At 37.2% G+C, this 19,065-nt stretch overlaps 1 protein-coding gene across 6 annotated transcripts in view; it reads left to right on the top strand.

Annotated features, from left to right (window-relative positions):
* Positions 1 to 19,065, top strand: part of NEK11 (NIMA related kinase 11) — a 100,282-nt gene that overhangs the window by 14,449 nt on the left and 66,768 nt on the right. For 4 of the 6 annotated variants that reach the window (XM_075493280.1, XM_075493282.1, XM_075493285.1 and 1 more), the window contains exons 3-4: positions 8,087 to 8,252; positions 13,374 to 13,492. In XM_075493280.1, the coding sequence (XP_075349395.1) occupies positions 8,087 to 8,252; positions 13,374 to 13,492 (285 nt within the window). The remainder of the gene's footprint in view (positions 1 to 8,086; positions 8,253 to 13,373; positions 13,493 to 19,065) is intronic. The other 2 variants (XM_075493286.1, XM_075493287.1) reach the window with 2 other exon arrangements.

A 19,065-nucleotide genomic window follows, 5' to 3' on the forward strand; every position in this document is an offset into this window, starting at 1 on the left:
GTTTTCTGTAAACTGATTCATATAGATCAGGTGATATGAGGGTCTTTCTTCAAAATTTCTAATTGAAACTAATTTAAAAATTTAAACTAATTCCCATACAAGGAGAATTCTTTTTGGCAGATGCTGTAGCCCAAGGCTGCAAGTTGAAGAAATGTAACATGGCAATTGTGAGATGTTTAATCATATTACAATGCTTGAAAACAAAATGCTGCATCCAAGCTTTAGGTCTCTAACAAACAGTATCTCCTTTTTCTAAAAGGGAACATTAATTAGCAGAGAGCAGTTAATAGTGAAATGTATCGAGTATGTGTAGTGAAATCTCAATGGAGAAATACCTGGCTTAGATGATTTGATGTTTGATGGAATTAAGTCTTCAAAGGTACGGAGAATAAACAAATTATTTAGTCCTTGTCTCATTTCTCTCTCAAATTCCATTTAGGTTAGTGGCAGCATGACATTTAATTACATTCTTAAACAAGACTAGGCTGTAGAAAAAAGGATGAATGAACAGTAGATGGTGATAATGCAACATGTAGAGATAAAGTATTGCTAAAAAAAAGTACATTCACAGGTATTTAGTCTGTACCCCATAATAATTTTTAATAATTTTCCCGAGTAGACACAAATTTCTTCAGTTCAATCACAGTCTATTAGTATTTGATTTAGAGCTGAAATGTGTGAATAGACTATAAATGTAATTACATTTTATTTTTTCATATCTGTCAAAGAAAAAAATTCTAGCTTTAAAAAACATGGTTTTAGAGGAAAATTCTTCCTTTATTAATCAATGTCCACTTTTGTTTTGTAATTTTTAATCAATGTAGATGACAACCCAAAATGTCCCAAAGAATTATTCAAAATAAATACATTTGAATATCTAAATAAATAATGTTAATGGGTGCTTTTGTGCAGTAGTAATACAGCTTGTTCAGTTCTGTGGAGGATAACACAAGTACTCTGCTTTGCTGTATAATTATTGACTTTTTTTTTCCAACGTTGGCACATATGGTTGACCAAAAATAATTTGAAGTATGCCCCTTTGTATACATGAGATTTTGCTCAGTGCAGAAGAAAGTGATATAAGCTGTATTTGTTAAAGCTAATTTATTTCAACAGTGTTCTCTTTCATGATCTTGTCCCAGAAAATATATTCTCATTTCTTTGGGATACGAATTAGGAACTCTTAATTTTCAAATAACCATAAACTGTTTACATCATGAGCTGAACTGTTCAGTGTTAGTGCATATGTTAGAGCATTTGAAAATTAGGCATCTCGAAAAATGTTTCTAGGTGCTATAATTGTGACTTGCTGATGGAAATGAAAAGTGAATCCTCCATTTCACTTGTAAATTTATGAAATCTCATCACCATTCAAAGATATTTAAGTACTGTTAAATTCTTTAAAGTGCTTATTCAGAAAATGAAATTATATTTAATCCGTCTGCGGATATTACAGTGCTCGTATAGCGATTGAATTCTTAGTGGTTAACTCTGGGATTATCACAGAATCATAGAATCATTTAGGTTGGAAAAGACCTTTAAGATCATTGAGTCCAACCATAAACCTAATACTGCGAAGTCCACTGCTAAACCATGTCCCTAAGCACCACAAGGACAGGTCTTGGAAAGACCTCCAGGGGTGGTGCCTCAACCACTTCCCTGGGCAGCCGCTTCCAATGCTTGGCAAGCCTTTTGGTGAAGAAATGTTTCCTAACAGCCAATCTAAAGCTCCTCTGGCGCAACTTGAAGCCATTTCCTCTTGTCCTATCTCCCGTTTCTTGGGAGAAGAGACCGACACCCACCTCGCTACAACCTCCTTTCAGGGAGTTGTAGAGAGTGATAAGGTCTCCCCTGAGCATCCTTTCCTCCAGGCTGAACAACCCCAGTTCCCTGAGCCGCTCCTCATAAGACTTCTGCTCCAGACCCTTCACCAGCTTCGTTGCCCTTCTCTGGACACGCTCCAGCACCTCAATGTCTCTCTTGTAGTGGGGGGCCCAAAACTGAACACAGTATTCGAGGTGCGGCCTCACCAGTGCCAAGTACAGGGGCACGATCACTTCCCTACTCCTGCTGGCCACACTGTTTCTGATACAAGCCAGGATGCTGTTGGCCTTCTTGGCCACCTGGGCACACTGCTGGCTCATATTCAGCCGGCTGTTGACCAACACCCCCAGGTCCTTTTCCACCAGGCAGCTTTCCAGCCACTCTTCCCCAAGCCTGTAGCGTTGCATGGGGCTGTTGTGACCCAAGTGCAGGACCCTACACTTAGTCTGGTTGAACCTCATACAATTGACCTCAGCCCATCGGTCCAGCCTGTCCAGGTCCCTCTGCAGAGCCTTCTTACCCTCAAGCAGATCAACACTCCTGCCCAACTGGATGTCATCTGCAAAAAGTAGTTCTTGATGTTTATGAATGTTTGTGAACAGCACGAATAGGTTATTTTGGAGGATAGTAAAAAACAATCATTGGCGATTGTTGTGGCTTTACTAATAAATCAGTAGTGTTCATGGGAATGACAAAAGAAGCCTAGCATTTGGTTTAAGGAATTGTGGAGCCATACTTAGGTTTGAAATGGGTTTATGGCTTGAGTAATAAATCAGTAACGGCCATGGGAATGATAAAAGGAACCCAACATTTGATTTAAGAAGTTGTGTAGTAATACTTAGGTTTGAAATGTTTTGGCTAATAAGTAAACATATATATGAAAGTAGGAACAGCAAACAGCACTCATTGTTTGTTTTCATTTGAAGTGTGGTAATCTTGATTTTCCCACAGAAATCAAGTGCTGTTAATTTACTGTGAGTGTTTCTTTCCTTAACTAAAACTAAGTATTCATTCTAGGTGGGACTGATTTGTGTATGCTGACTTTTTGCATTTCATGATCTCACCAGCTCCTTCTTTCCCTAACAGATGAATTAATGTCTTTAAATTATCTGAGCATGCAGATACTGGTCCTCCAAATATAATGGATAAAATGTAAAGAACGATTCTTTTAATGTTTGATACTAAGCTGTAAACAGCAGGAAAACCAGCCACTGGCACCAGGCAGAGAAATCTGGTAAGATTATTAGGAACAGGATAGCTCTATGTATGATGGGTAAGGATTAGATGAAAATTACAATGGAACTAGAAGACCAGCCTAAGTGAGGGAAGTATATTCCAGGCAATAGTGTGCCATATAAAATCAGTAAAGTATCTTAACTGCAAATAAAAACTGGATGTGCAAATGTGCAAACGTGAGAGGTCTGAAAGGAAACGTGAGGGAACTGTAATGCCTGGCAAGGTACTTTACGTGAGAAGTATCTCATGTGCACAGTGGAATGTCAAATCAAAGGGAATCTGTAATATCTGGATGTAAACTGTACAGAAAGGACAGTTAAAGTTGGGACAGGCAGGACTACATATCAAAAATTAGATTCCAGTAATATATTTTCAGTGTGGAAGCTATCAACAGAAATCTAAAATTATTATTTTAGAACTATGCTGTCGCCTGTAACATGCAAATCTCATCAACGGTACGATATTCTAGAAAGCAACTGACTGTGAGAAGCAGTAATGATGGGGGACTTCATCTTGTCTGTATGCAGATGTTGTCCTTGTTACTGAATTTCCCAAACAGTTTTAGTACGGTAGAAGCTGTTGTGCAGACAGGACTTGTACATGAGGGTTGTTGCCTGTTCATCATTTTGGCCCCCATTTGCAGTATGATACCTTCTCCATTTGCCATTTGATAAATAGAATTTGAGACAGCATTAATTAGACAGGCACTCATTTTATTGTTTATGACCAATTTCAGATCCAGTTGCAGACGAGGTGATACATTTTTACAGAGTTGCTGGTGGTCCTTGTACTCAGGAGTTACCAGGGTGAAGAGGTAGTCCTACAAAGGTCAGAGTGGATAGAAATACAATACACAGTTATGGGTTATGCCACAACTCTCCATATTGAATTCAGGATGACTTGGAAATATAAACTATATGGAATGATAAATTCCCAGCTTTGCACACTGATTACCCGCTAGCAGGTCTTGCTAATGTCAGGCTGCAATTAACTGAACAACTGCCTGTGTAAAATGAAATTTGTATTTAATTAAAACCTTCAAATTTTGATCACATATTCCTAGAGCACACCCTCTCTGTGGTATTTTGACCTATTTATTCTTGACATTAGAAGCGTTATATTTCTTTTACTTCATTATCAGCAAGCAAATGTACCTAGTCAATAATTCATGTTGCAGTTTACTCAATAAAGGGAGTGCATTTTGAGAAAGGCTGTCTTCTTTCAAGAATTGTATCTGATCCAATAAATCAAATTATATAATAATAAAGTATGTCATCAATGTAAACAAATACCAGATGGGTTGTAAACCGTTTAATTTTAGATCAGTGCAAATAGACTGAGATAAACACTGCTGTGGCATATTGTCAGTCTGTAGTAAAGCTCAAAAAGGATTCCCACTGGGTGTCCGTATCCTGGAGGATTCCACCTTCGTGCTTGCTTTTCTCTTGTTTTAAGTCTTGCTCTATTTATCCCCATTTGCTCCACATTATTGCACTTACAGACGCGGTGTGCTGGCCTGGCTGTGTTTCAAAGTGTGACAATGCAAGCCAGCAAGGTTTTGCTGACGAAAGCCGGGGTTCCTGGGGAGGTCTGTGAGCCTGTCGAAGCGCGGGCACTGCGGTGCAGGGCAGCTGCTTCTGTATTGTGGGGAGTGGGCTTATCTCTCATGTTATTTTCCCAACCTGGGGGGATGAATGCTGTTACCTGTACCAGACCCAGCTTCCTCCAGGATGGATGTAAATAGTGACAGCTGGTGCTTTTTACTCTTAAGATGCGAATGCATTCACTACAAGACTCTTTCAGTTGTGGTCAGTTCAAGATCAAGTTCGAAGTGTCTTTGCGCTATTAAATTGCAAGGCTAGGGTTTTTTTCCACACAGTTAAAATCTTTTGTTCTGTATTTAAGTTTAAGATATCTGCTATCACTTCTGTAACAAAGTTTTCTAGTTGTGTGTTCACTGACATTTTATCTTACCTTTAGGGACATGGTTTAGTGGTGGACTTGGCAGTGTTAGGTTTGCGGTTGGACTCAATCTTAAAGGTCTTTTCCAACCTAAATGATTTTATGATTCTATTATCTGCTTATGTGTCTGTATTCTAAATTAAGTGGAATTTATAATAATAAATACATTTAAATTAGTTTATCTCTTTTAGCATTATATCAAAAGGGGTAGTTTTAGGTATTGTATTTGAAGGGCATCCACATTTTAGTGGTTTTACCTGTTTTTCTGTATGTGCCACCTAAATCTATGATTTCTTAGTTCATGCAAATAGTTTTGGACCTTTTAAATCTTGCTTAATACTTGAGCCTAAGTGGCAGAAAATATAGGAGCAGGTTTTATGAAAAAACTCGACTTTCAGATGGACCTGTATACTCCAGATGGAGTCTTGACAAAATCTTAGGAGAGTCTATTATTCCCAATATCCATAATAAACATTCATGTCACATGCTTCAAAAGGTTTGTTTAAAATACTTTGTGTTACTTAACTATATGTTTCTTAACTGTTCAATGCATGCAGATTTTCAGCAGATGATACACAAGTACAACGGCTGAATTATGAGCAGTGATAACTTTTTATTATAAGCCAACCTTAAAATGCAGGTTGGATCATATAAACAGAAAGACTATCTCCTTTGAAGTGTAGAACTGTGTTCTCTTGGTAGAGGGGAAATGCAGTCAGGATTGGTTAGCTAAGAAACGTCTGTTCTTTTCTTATGATTACTAACCTTTTTTTTTTTTGATAGGCAAAAAGACTATCAGCTTATGGATCTATCCCTGGTGATTTGGCATCACCAGGGATGCCAAATTTGAGTTATCTTAGGAGTCCTGTAGATCACAGAAAGTGCTCGTTTTAGCTGCCTGTTAGGACAGAAGTTACTTGTGTAAATACTGAAATGGGGTAGAGTAAATTTAAGTGCCCTTTAAGTGCTTTATATATTGAGAAGTACAGTTAATTTACATAGATGACATTCTGACTGAAGACTTTTAGCTTCATTGTTTTTCTTCTAAAGTTATCAGAAAAGAACCACTTTAGATCTGGAGACTATTCTTCATTTTCTCTGTGAGACTTCTGAGACCCTGACATAACTTCTTTGTCAATACTTAATCAACGTAGAGTTTTTTAAATTTGCATTTTTAATTTTTAAGCGCATTTACTGAAGTAGATGTCAAGAGTTTTGCAGAAAGTATAAAGTCTGGTTGTCATCTTAAACTCAGTAAAATCAAACCTTATCTACATGCAGAAACAGTACCCGCATATACCAGTGGCATACAGATATGCTTAATCTTGATTGCATCATAAAAGTTTTCTTTCTAGATGCAAATGACTTCCAGTTCTGGATATGAATTAGCATTGTGTTGCAGAAAACCAATGCCTTATTTACAAAAGTACATTTTCCTGATTTCTTCTTCTGGGAATGAATTTTAATAAGAAAAACACCTGTCTTGTTTTCTGACAGCTGATGACAGCATCAAGATCACTGAGTGACTAAGATGACAAGCTCTCCCTACACATCAACACATCAGGCTTTTATTGCTGTCTTGGGTATACAAGAAACTTGTATTAAGTGGTGTTTAACAAGGACTCATTCTGTTTGTCAGTTCTGTGACATGATCTATATGAAGGAAGGAATAATGTCCCTATGTTAACTGAAGATGAGAAGATTGCAGTAGGTATTAACTGTCTGTGTAGTATGAAGCTCTTCTGTAGAGATGCAGACAAATCAAACGGCATTTTTTTCATCACACTGCCAGATGGGGATTAGGCAAGTTTATGTAAAAATTCACTTAGTCAGAAACTGATGGTTGAGATTTAGGAAGACATTTTCTTATGAAGAAATACAGCTTTTATTCCTTAGATCAAGTGAATGACTGTGGTTTTATCGCTGTCATGTTTAACTACTGTGACTTTACAACCATGCAGTATCAAATGGGAAATTACTAAAAGCGCTGTGAAGACATCCCTTCAGTGTGGAACTTACCTTCCTTGTCTTCAAAAGTTATTGGAAATTCATCACTTTGTTTCAGTAAAGTACCATGATATTCTCTAATAGTCTCAAACTGCTCCTTCAGACATAGACCAATGACCCATTCTTCAGCGGCTGGTAAAGTAGATGGAATGGCATACCTTTGTGTGATGTATGCCTTTTCTAACCATTTCATCAGGAAGATCCCAGCAAAATATGCTTCCTCGTAGTGCCCTGCACTAAGGGTTTTTTTCCAGGACAAGTTGACAGTAAACTCCCCAGCTCCAGGTACCCTATAGAGCTAAGTCTGAACAACAATTTCTCCTATGGCATGTTCACATGTTGAAGTTGAAGAATACAAAAAATCCATACATTTTTTTTGGCTTCAGGGGGTTTAGGGCCTCCCAAAACAAATGTTAAACACTGAAATTTATAGTTATTTGAAACAGTAGAATTAAGTTTCAGCCACAGATCCAGGTTTGCACTTTCCACTTAGGTGTTCAGGTGAAGGGCAGGCTGATCTTTAGAAAAAAAATAGGCATCCTGATTTTATCACCAGAAAAACAGTCAGAGAAATACTACCCTCTGTGTGACTCTTCTCATGCCTCCATGGAGAGAAGCAGCATGCCTCCTTTGGCAGAAGCAGCAAAACCAAACAGTTTCTTGCTGCTACTTATTTAATGTATGAATCTTCAGCATGTGCTCTGAGTGGGTTTGAAATCACTTAGATTTGATTTTTTATTTATGTTTATTATTATGCACTAATCCATAGCACTGAAAACATGTCATGAAGAAAACAGTGCAGTAGGGAGTTAGTAGGAAAAATACTTCAAAATAGTATTTTAAAAATGTTGCTTAATCGCTATTGTGACTAGCATATTTATTTGCATTTTAATGCATTCTCTTTGTTTACCCATATTTGCCTCATCATTTCATGTTGCCAAATACTTGGTTAATGTTGTTATTTTGCATTTAAAGAAATTATGATGGGTTTTTGAGCATTATGTGATTTTCTATTTTTCTATTTTTATTAATATAAAGATTTCTTGTTTTCCTCTAGAAAGGTTCTAAAGGAAATCTCTGTTGGAGACCTAAAGCCTAATGAAACAGTTGAAGCAAATCTGGAAGCACAACTACTCTCCAAATTAGACCATCCAGCCATTGTAAAATTTTATGCAAGCTTTGTGGAGCGAGATAGTTTCTGCATTATCACTGAATACTGCGAGGTGAGACTTGAGATTACTTTGAAGAAATCTGACAGAATGTGTATGTTAAAATAGGGTCTTAAAAGAAATCTAGCTCAGTTTTCTTTAATATTTTAGTTTGAATTTTACTCTTATTTCTTACTTGTGGTATCACCTGCTACTTGTTAAGCATATTTAAAATACGCAATGTTACCTGGTCACATGAGACTCATAGCTTATAGACAAACAAACCAGAGAAGAGGAAATTTTAAACACAAGTTCATTTAATTCACTATAATCAGTATTACCAGAAAGACTTAAATGCAGACACATACCAGATCTGTGGGTGAACTCAGAAAGGTTTTACCACATATGTACTACTGACAGGTAAGAGAGGATGAAACTGGGAGTACAGGGAGTACAGTATGACATCTGATGTAAATGAGGAAGGGAAAACTTGCTTGTGATTTGGAAGTGATTACAAGAAGCTCAAGCCTGATCATATGGATGATGAGTTTGGTAGCAGCATTTGCTTTATGAAGTGGAGAATAGTGTGAGTCAAAGACCAGAGTTTAGAGGATACAAAAAATATGAAAGCAGGATATACTACAGTATAGCTACCAGGTTTTTTTACTTCAGCATTTAGTTTAAAAACATATTGATGAAATCTGTCTTAAGGCTTTAAAATAAGAATTTATACATATTTAAGCCAGCTTTTTAAGAGTTTGTATAAAACAAGTGCCTACTTTGTATTAACTAGAGATGTGCTATTTTAAAAAATATAATCTGTTATACATACAGTGATCTTTTTATGAAACTGTGAAGCAGACTTTTCAGTTGTGCTCTGCTAGATATTTGAAATGCTTTGGAAACTAATGACCTTGAACTGCTGGGTTACCTGTACACCAATCAGACTTTTATTAACTAAGAACATTTCTTCAAGCGTTCAGCTTTGGTGTGAATAATTAAAGAAGTACCATTCCTGCCAGTCACTGCTTCCTTAGAAGCTTTCTTTGATGACAGTTAAATGCCTATTTGTTGCTGGGATTTTTAAAAATTAAATCTGAAGTGTTCAATTCTGTTGTGCAATCTGAGTACTTGTTCACATATTATTTTAACACCTATGCAGAAACTCTTTGCGTCATTCCCTGAATGTCTGACAGCTGGGGCTTGATGGAAATTTGGTATTGCCAACTCTCTGTGGAAATCCAGAGCTCAGAACTGAAGGATTATTCTAACTGCCCAGATATTTCCATGCACTAAGATTCATTTTCTCTCTACCAGTGGTAGAAAGCGGCCCAACATCAGACCAGTTAAAGCTACAGGAATAAGTGAGCCTCTTTCAGCAGCATTATAGAGCAGGACTAGTGGCTTGGGTCCACTGCCTTTTTTTTTTTTTAAATCTGGAATAAAGTTATAGATTAATAAAAAAGAGCATAATAGCAATCACCATAGTAATCACAAGCTGCTGCAGCACCCCTTGGAAATTTTTTTATTCAGGCAATGTAAACTACCCTGGATGAAAACGTTTCAGTGCGGAGTTACCCTAGGATCCAGGATCGATGTAGTCAAACACATGAGAATGTATTAGAGCAAGGCAAATGAAGGAGGAGGAAATGGATGTGCTGGCTATGCAGCTGAATCTTTTCAGTTTTGAGTCTGCTAGGTCAGGCCAGAATGACAGTGGGTCCACTAGGATGTGCTTCTGACTCCTTCCGAAAAGGATGTACTGTGTAGTATCATTGCATTTAAGCAATTATGATGTATTTAATTGAATGTTCAGACAAGGAAAGTACAAAGCAAGTTTTCACATAGTGCTATTAAGTTTCTTTTCTATTTTATTGGGAGTATTTCCAGAAGGTATACTTTTGTATTTACTTATCCATAACTGCCTTTGTATGTGGTGGGATTTGGATCTTTTTACCTAAAAGATGCCTGTTTAAAGCACTGATAAATTGAGAATGAGAAAAATGTATTGCTACCTGTTCCTTGTTTGGAAGTCTCGTACATTCAGTTTATCATGCATAGAATAATCACCAGATTGGCAGTAATTGGTACTCTTGGGCAGACTCAAAATAAAGAATAAAATTTAAGCTGGCATGGAAACAGAACTACCCTCTGAACCTTACTCTGTTTTCTCCAAAGTACTGTGACTTATTCATTAGGCAGAGTACTTTGTTCATTCTTGCATAAGTAGCATAGAGTGAGCCTCCAGTGCAGCTGCCCCGTGCTATACCTGTCCTGTGAACAAAAGAGAACATCAGTCTCCATTGCTCAGCTGACATCTTTTATTATAACTGAATTCACTCAAAATTATAGAAAAGAAGTATATGTGTTCTGTTTTGATCTTCTTTTTGAGCTTCTTTGGCAGTTTCCTGACTCAAAATCTTACAGGCAATATAAACATTGTCAGATAAGTCAGATTTCAAACAAAAATGCCTTCATGAACCCTTGGATTTCATTTTGTAACATAAGTTGGACTTCAATAAAATATAGTTTTTACAAAGTAGTTACTTTAAAAGTTGCATCATTTTAATACATCATAAACCAGAACTAGTTGTACTTTCCCCCAGACAATTATTTCTGTCTCTTCACTGTGGTCTCAGCTGTGATGTGAGTATACATACGCTAAGGAAATCTGAGCAAAAGGAATAACTAAAGCAATCAGCACCTGTTCACATTATCAGCTCTAGATGCTAAGCTGTTTGAAATAAGTTACTGGTGTATTTGATACTCTTGACATTTAAAGAGAAACTGCAGCTTGGAAACTCCCTATGTACTTAATTTGTTAAATTCCTTATAAACTTCGTTATACTGACCTTCCAAAATGCAAAATTGGGTTAACAAACTTCTTCAGAGTTTCATGGCACCAGTATTTCAGCAAATCTTTTATGATGCATTTTTGTTTTCCTTTTTTAGACACAAAATCAAAGTTAAATTAATTGTAGGACATTGAGTCTTCTCTGCTTGAAGGTAAAAATCCATACAGTTACTTGAGGGCACATGTAGTACTTTATTCAACTGCTTTTGTTCTCCTTAGACCTTTTGAAGGTAATGTCCCCCAACTTAAGAGAGTACCCACCAGCCTAACTCTGTAGGTCCTACACTTCTTTTCTTTGCATTTTTCATGGCAACGTGTGATTGTGATACAGGACACATTGGGTCAGGGAGAAACGGTGATTGGAGCCTGCTGCACTTCATCTATCCTCACCTGGATAGTACATGGTCCCTTGTGGCCAGTAGCCAGCTGACACATGTTTGAACAGCCCCTTAGTCTTGGGCTATTGCTACAGTTGGCTCTGGATGGTCTGGGGCAGCTGTCTGGAATAGGTGAGTCATTTTTGTCGAGGTGTGTGAGTAGGCTCAGACACAGCCCATCTGGTTGCCATGCAGCAGAGTACCCAGCAACGCTTTTTCTTTCCTTCCTCTGCTCTGCTGCAAGCAACCAGGGGGAAGCTGTTGAACATTTGGAGTTGCAAAGGGGAAGCAGCTGCTGAGAGCTCCAAGTTCCCCGAAGAGCTTCTCTCTGGGCTGCAGCAGGGAGGCAGATGGAGAGCTGAAGCCATAGTCCCTTCCCTAGGGAATGAGATGATTCAGACATTTCAATTAAAAAATTGCAGGACATTGTCAGGGAACACATTTTTCATATATGACAAAACATATTTTCTTTTTTTTAACACATTCACTCTTGAATGTTGTAACTTAGAACCTCAGGGACCACAGAAATTACTGAACATTCATGTCCAAGTACAGAACAGAAATGTATGGATCTTCAAGGACAGAACCTGCTTATTTTGTAGCAGCGGTATGAAGCATGGTGTTGTTGGGAACAGAAAAACAAGAAATGCTGAAGAGATCATAAAATGTCATGAGTCAGTGCAGAGGAGAGAAGGGCTGATGATGGGAAATGGTGGTACAGGTACAGTTGTACAGGTTAAACTATTTTCTTGTATATGGCACATAAAACTTCTGATTTTACACAGAAAGTATAACATAAAAGTAGTGATTTATGGAGAATAAGCTGTCCCAATGTAAGATACTTAGTCACTAGAGTACAATGAGACTCACAGTCCCTTTGCTCTGGCATTAGTTACCTCAACACAGTGCTTGCCACTAACGTGTATTCTTGTAGACAAAATCCATTTATTTTATAAACTGGATAAACAACCAGCTGACAACCATCTGTCTACTTTTTAGCAAAATGAATAATTTTCATATAAGTCTCCTCAAAAACCTCTTTCATCATGCTGCTGTTCAACTGATTTTTCCAAATATCTGACTTAGAGTTTTCAAGTAATCTTTTTCTGTATATATTTTATGGTTTATTTTCACTGCCTACTGTGTGTCATATTGCTCCATTTCTAGTGTTACTTTGAGATCAATTGTAGTTTTAATGAAGTATTTACAATAACACATGCTACAGATTCTTGAAGGTTTAATTCTGCTTTGTTTCTGGCAAATGTGAGTTCGGAAGAGGGACAAAGTATCACAATTAAAGAGACTGTATTTTAATTCTTAAAAGAACAGCACGGCTTCTTTGATGCTGATATGGGTATTTCAGCATAATAAATGAGAGTGTCTCTTGACTGTGCAATGTTTGAGTTAAGTGGAAATGCTTTTCCCAAATTTATAAACTTATTTGGACCGATCAGGGCAGATTCATTTTACTTGATTTAGGTGTCTACATATTAGCCAGTCGATGTAGGCCCTCATCAGCAACCTTTGCAGAGAAACAGCATTTCTACAACATGATCCATCTCTTCCTAGGGTATAGACAGCTAGATGGCAGAGATAATTGCACTATACAGGTGCCTGTTCCTTTGTGTTAACTGTAAGGGGAGTTTGAGGTGACCAGCTCAGATGTACATGTCTAAAGTTGGGTGACATGAAGTGAGAACCGTTGATGATGATGATATTGTGTAACGCTAAAAGAAAAATGACCTGCTTTCCCTATGGAGCCAGACTGCTTGATCTCATTTTGATCCTTAGTTGTGTATGCTTTTGGTGCTGGGAGAGTTCAGAATTCATGTGCAAGCATTAATTTTACAGACTACGTGGTAAGGAGCCTGAAGGTCTAAGAAAGTGGAGTCCTGTACTTTGTTGAAGGACAAGACATTTTATAAACTTACTTTAAATGTACAAATATGTTGTGATATTTTTCAGGGTGGAGATCTAGACTTTAAAATTCAAGAGTACAAAGAATCTGGGAAGATATTCACTCAAAGACAAATAATAGACTGGTTTATACAGTTGTTACTCGGAGTCAACTATATGCATGACAGGTACAGTCATTTAATATGAGAGCATTTAGCTTGGGAGGGGAGTGAGTAGACTTACTGACTAGTTGCAGATATTCAAACAGAAACGAAACCGTATGAATTGTCTTGTATTGGTATAAAGTCCTGTTGACCAAATTGCTGTAGTAGATGTTGTATACCTGAAGTGTAATTAATTATCTATCCTGCAAGAACATTGTGTATTATATATTTTAGCAGCGCAGTGGTAGATGTCTTTCAGCATTAGAAACACTTTTTCTAAGAGCCAAGTGAAAAATTTAGCACAACAGAAATAGTTCAATATAGTTAGAAGAAGATGGATTAAAAGGTTAAAACAGTCAGCTTTTTCAAGGGGAATCAACAAGGATGTCCTGCAGATATTTAATGTGAAGAATCCAATATATATGCTTGATATACTCCCACTAAAATGAGTGACGTTAAATACACGCATTCTTTGAAAACAGACATTACTTTTAACAGCACATCAAAAATTAACCTAAAAAATTACTGCAGGTCATCCAGGCAGTGATGTGTGGAGATCACGCTTTGTTTGAGCAGGGGTAGATGCAGATGGATACCTACCTGGTCATCTCCACGGGTGTAGTTCTTGCCTGCAATGTGACTTAGACAGGCTGACTTCAGTAATTTAAACAGTTCCCTTGTTGCCAGTGTACTGGACGTGTGCATGAGCCCTGTCTGGTCCCCTTCCCGTGTCATCCAGTGCTGTCACTTTTGGGGTCGGTGGGACTATTTAGCATGGTATGAGGGATTCCGAGTGCTGTGCTGAGCCAGGAGCAAGAGGCGCAGCATGCTGCCACCCTCACTGAGAGCTGGAGGAACAGCCGAGCAAGTGGGAATACAAGGCTCCTTTCCTAGCCGCTTTTCAGAAACAGTGAGCCAGTCAAAGTTAACCCAGCTTTCAGCATCTTCTCCTTTCCTCTGTCTCCTCCCTGTTGTTTTTGCCTATTGGCAGCTCTGAAATGTCACATTACTGAACAAGATAGAGAATCCTTTCTAAAGAGCACTGTAGCCCCAAAGTCCAAGATTTTTCATCCTGCCAAGCTGAACTATTTGGACTATTAGTCCTATTGAACTTTTAGAAATAAGAATGTCATTGCTGTAAGGACTGTCTTAGCAGGGGCTAAGGACGTTTGTCTGTAATCACCTGTATGTTTTGGGGACATGAGCTAATCTGCCTATAATAATGGCCTAAATTATTAATACAGCCAGGGAGGAGATATTGTTTCTGTTTAAAGAATAGGTTACACCCAGAATCTGGAGATGAGAATTCAGTTTTTTTCAAGCTGAATGTAAACTAGAATCTATAGTCTTCTATCCTGTGTGAGTACTCTGAAAACAAGATTACTATGCACTGAGTTGAAGGTGAAAACACCAAATTGATGTAGGTTTTTCAAATATCTTTCACAGCAGGGCTTGGGCCAAATTTGGTTGCCTGAACTTGAGTTGCAACAGAGCAGTAGGTAGAGATAGTCACCTGTCACCAAGAACAACCATTTCTGAGTTGAGCTGAAGTTAAGCATGTGGGATGAGTTTGACCTAAACTGATAGATGCCTAATGAGTTTTTGCACCTACAGCCTCAGACTGTGGAGAGAAAAGGGCAGAGTGAATTGCTGTCCAGGATGCAAGAGCATTTTGGTTCCTAAATGCCAATTTATCGGGGGCTTGTACATCAAGTGTTGCCCCCACAGACTGCAGTGATAGAGCACAATGAAGAGAGCTCTCTTGGGATGCTGTGCTCTTCAGCATTCACCTCAGGCCAAAAGGACAGAGGGAAATGGAAATAAAAATCCTGACCGTTTAACTAAACTAGCAGTGTGGGTTTTTTTTCTTCCCTTCTCAAACTTCAATTTAACAATTTATCATTAAAAGTTTTGGTAATCTGGAAACTCCACTTTTGGTGAAATCCTTTCTTTAATGTATGTGTTTAGAGGATGCATTGTGCAGACTAATGAAGAATAATAATAACATTGCAGTTGGACTAGATGATCATTGTAGGTCCCTTCCAACTGAACTATTCTATTCTGTTGTATAAGTTATTCTTTTTGTCTTTCATTTTCTGTATTTCTTCATGCCTCTTTTATTTCTTGTTTTCCCATATATCCTTTTTGTTTACTCTTCTCTCTATTTTTCTCATCTTCTACTTGTTCTCAAATAAATCTTTAAAAAAAATTCTTATAAATACACTTTCTTTGGTAAATGTGTATATTAAATTACTGGGTTTCCTGAAAAGTAGTTTAATTCTCCAGTGAAAGCAGCAATTTGATTTTCCAAACAGCATTTCATTTTCCCTCTTTGAATCATAGCTATTTAATAACACCTCTCCAGACACATACAAATGACTTGACAGTTTTATTTTTATTTGCATTTCCTGTATTGTATTGTGTGTTATTTGACTGTATGCACATTAGAAAATTTAATCTTTATCTTATTAGAGTCAAACAATAGCTTAAATGGAAAAGGTTAGGCTTAAAAGAATTTAAAACTACTTACAGAAATTAATTTGAATTACTGAAACATAATAACAGCCCTCTGTTTATGTATACATGGAGTCATACATGATTTCTTCTCTACTGATATGGAAAAAAGCTGTAATGTATGTTTGAACTACGTCCTAATGCAAAGAAAACTTTTCCCTAGAATTAGAAGCTTGAAATGTTCATTACCTGTGGTTTGGACTTCCTCGTGCCATTCCTTAGAAAATCCAGCTGCTGTGAATGGGAGTTTTTATTCCAGAGCAGCAAAAATTACTGTTTCTGGTTTTAGACATAGACTATTCACTTGGTTGTCTTTCTTGCACAGCTTTCATTGAATTTTTGCACTTTTGGAAAACTCTTATGCTGGAAACTTATTTTAAAACAGGACTTTTTCACTGCCTCAGATGGTTTTTCTTTTGCTGTGATAATAAAGATTGTATAGATTAGACATTCCTGTCTTTTACTTATGCTTCATAAATCCCAAAGGGGGCATGAATATCTTGTGTTCATTATGCTATCTACTGGCTATTTTGCATAATTAGAAGGATTTTTAAATTTTAGACTTGAAAGCTAAATTATGTAGAATTAAATAGATTCAGTCGTCATCTGTCATTGATATAACCAGAGAGAGAAGTAAAGGAGGGGCAACGTAGTTCAGTGGTCTTACCTAGATGGAGACAGTTAGCATGGAACCATCACCTAGTCTCTCTGGCATACTTGTAGCCCAAAATTGATCCCACAGCAATCGGGCAATGAGGCCATTGATTCATTTAACCTCAATTTGAATAAAGCTGACCATTACGTTATCCATCACTTTGCTAATCTTTATGAACAATATGCCAACACAGAGATTTTTATAAGGTTACCGCTTATGCAAACAAATCTGTTGCTTTCAATCTACAGGATAGCAGGCTTTGCCCAAGGACTTTATCTGGATTTCACGTTGTCTTCCCTAGTACAGGCTTCAGACTTATCCAGAACCTCTTACTTCTCTAAATAGTTCTTTAGACAGAGGAAAGAGAAATTAATTGCTGAATATTTCACAGCAGTAAACTACTTCAGCTTCAATCAGCTTCACTTGCTGGTATGTTGCAGAGGAAGCGTTATTCAAGGAGGCTGCCCACTGCTCAGTGCTTCGTGCTGCTTTTTTATGACTATGAGACAGCAAGCGGGTACTCTATAGAACGTACGTATGGGTATATTTATTGCCCAAATTTGAAACTGTCTTTAAGTGTTAATTTCTACCCAAAATATCAATAACCACTTTGCTGACTGTCAAGTTAGATTAAGTTTTGCCGGAGTCCAGTTAATTCATGTTACCTTTATAGGTCTGTCTCTTGCTACAACAAAAAGTCACACTCTTTCTTAAACTAGATTTACAGTGCAGGCTTAATATTTATTTCTCACTACAATTAAAGTAGTTTCAGTTAAGGTTTCAGCTTGTAACTTGTTTATCTTCTGACATATCCTGGCAGAATAAGATGGCTTGCATCGAGAGACATCATCATGGGAAGTTCCAAAGAATCACCCCAAGTATTTCTTAGTCATATTAATATATAAAAGCATCTTGTAATTATTGGTAATGCAAATAATTTGCATAACATTGTCATCAAGATATTGCAAGTTTATATTAGCATTACATTCTAATTCAAACTAATGTGACCCAAACATCTCTTTATTACCTTTTCAAATAATATGCTACTGAAAGCTTTCTGGATAGTTTTTATACATCAAGATACCTGCTATTCAAATCACAGATATCCAGGAAACTTTTAGGTTCAAAGAGTCCATGGTTATATTTCTACAAAGTAATAAATAAAAAAAAAAGCTGAAAACCCACCAACACTCAACAACAATATGCAAGAAAAATCTAACTCAGCAAAGTCAAGTTCTTGCAAAGACTCTGTGTGATGGATGGTAAGGAAAGACTAAGAATCTAAATTAACAGAGCAAGATTTATATAAAACTATGTGTATATGTAGGCTTATGAAATAATAATGAATATCACCTTAGCTTAATTTCCTTACTGATGTAAATGTATGATGAGTGTACATGTATTGCTCAAGAAAGGTGCCAAATAGAGAACAAATTATTTATAAACATCAGTGGAGGCATACTGAATAAAACTTTCATTTTTCCCAGTGTGCAAACCTTTCTCTACAAGCATTACTTTCAGGATAAACACTGGAAAGATTGCCATCAGAAGCATAAAGAACTATTTTCTTTATGTCCTATAAGAATAGAAATGTTTCCTTTTCATGCTCAGTTATGCTGGTTTTGTCTGGGATAGAGTTAATTTTCTTTATAGTAGCTAGTATGGGGCTATGCTTTGGATTTGTGCTGAAAACAGTGTTGTTAATACAGGGATGTTTCAGTTGTTGCTAAGTAGTGCTTATAGTAAATCAAGGACTTCTCAGCTTCCCACGCTCTGCCAGGTACAGGAGAAGCTGGGAGGGGGCACAGCCGGGACAGCTGACCCCAGCTGACCAAAGGGCTATTCCATACCATATGGCGTCATGCTCAGCATGTAAAGCTCGGGAAGAAGAAGGAAGGGGGGAACATTCAGAGTTACAGCATTTGTCTTCCATTGCTGGCTGGGGTTAAACCACAACATCGGTCTATGTGCATACTAAAACATCTTCTAGTAGTTACTATTTACATTTTTTTCCCATTTGTGAACTGAGTATATTGAATTTAATAATTTTTTCTCTTCTTGCAAAAATTATTTTCAAATGAGCTGTGGACTAAATTGCTTATTGAAATTGTGCTTTAGAATATGTATTTTCTAGTCTTAATATGGAAACTATTTTGGAAATAATTTCAGTATCTCAATGCATAAGACTTTAATAATTCAATAAAATTTGAGATAATACTTGAGGATTGCTCAATCTATTACTACATTTGTTTTCCCTGCCCACATCTCAAGAACCTTAGACCCTCTGTTCCTTTCTTTATCTGTTCTAAATGGCTGAACAACTACTGTATTTGTGTTAGCAAATACAGTTTATGTAGTCAGTATGTACCAAATGCTATTCTAACCTCCTCCTGAGCAGAGCTGCTAACTGTGTGTTATCAAGCCATAA

This window comes from Mycteria americana, chromosome 2 (genome assembly GCF_035582795.1).
Source record: "Mycteria americana isolate JAX WOST 10 ecotype Jacksonville Zoo and Gardens chromosome 2, USCA_MyAme_1.0, whole genome shotgun sequence".
Taxonomy (NCBI): Eukaryota; Metazoa; Chordata; class Aves; order Ciconiiformes; family Ciconiidae; genus Mycteria; species Mycteria americana.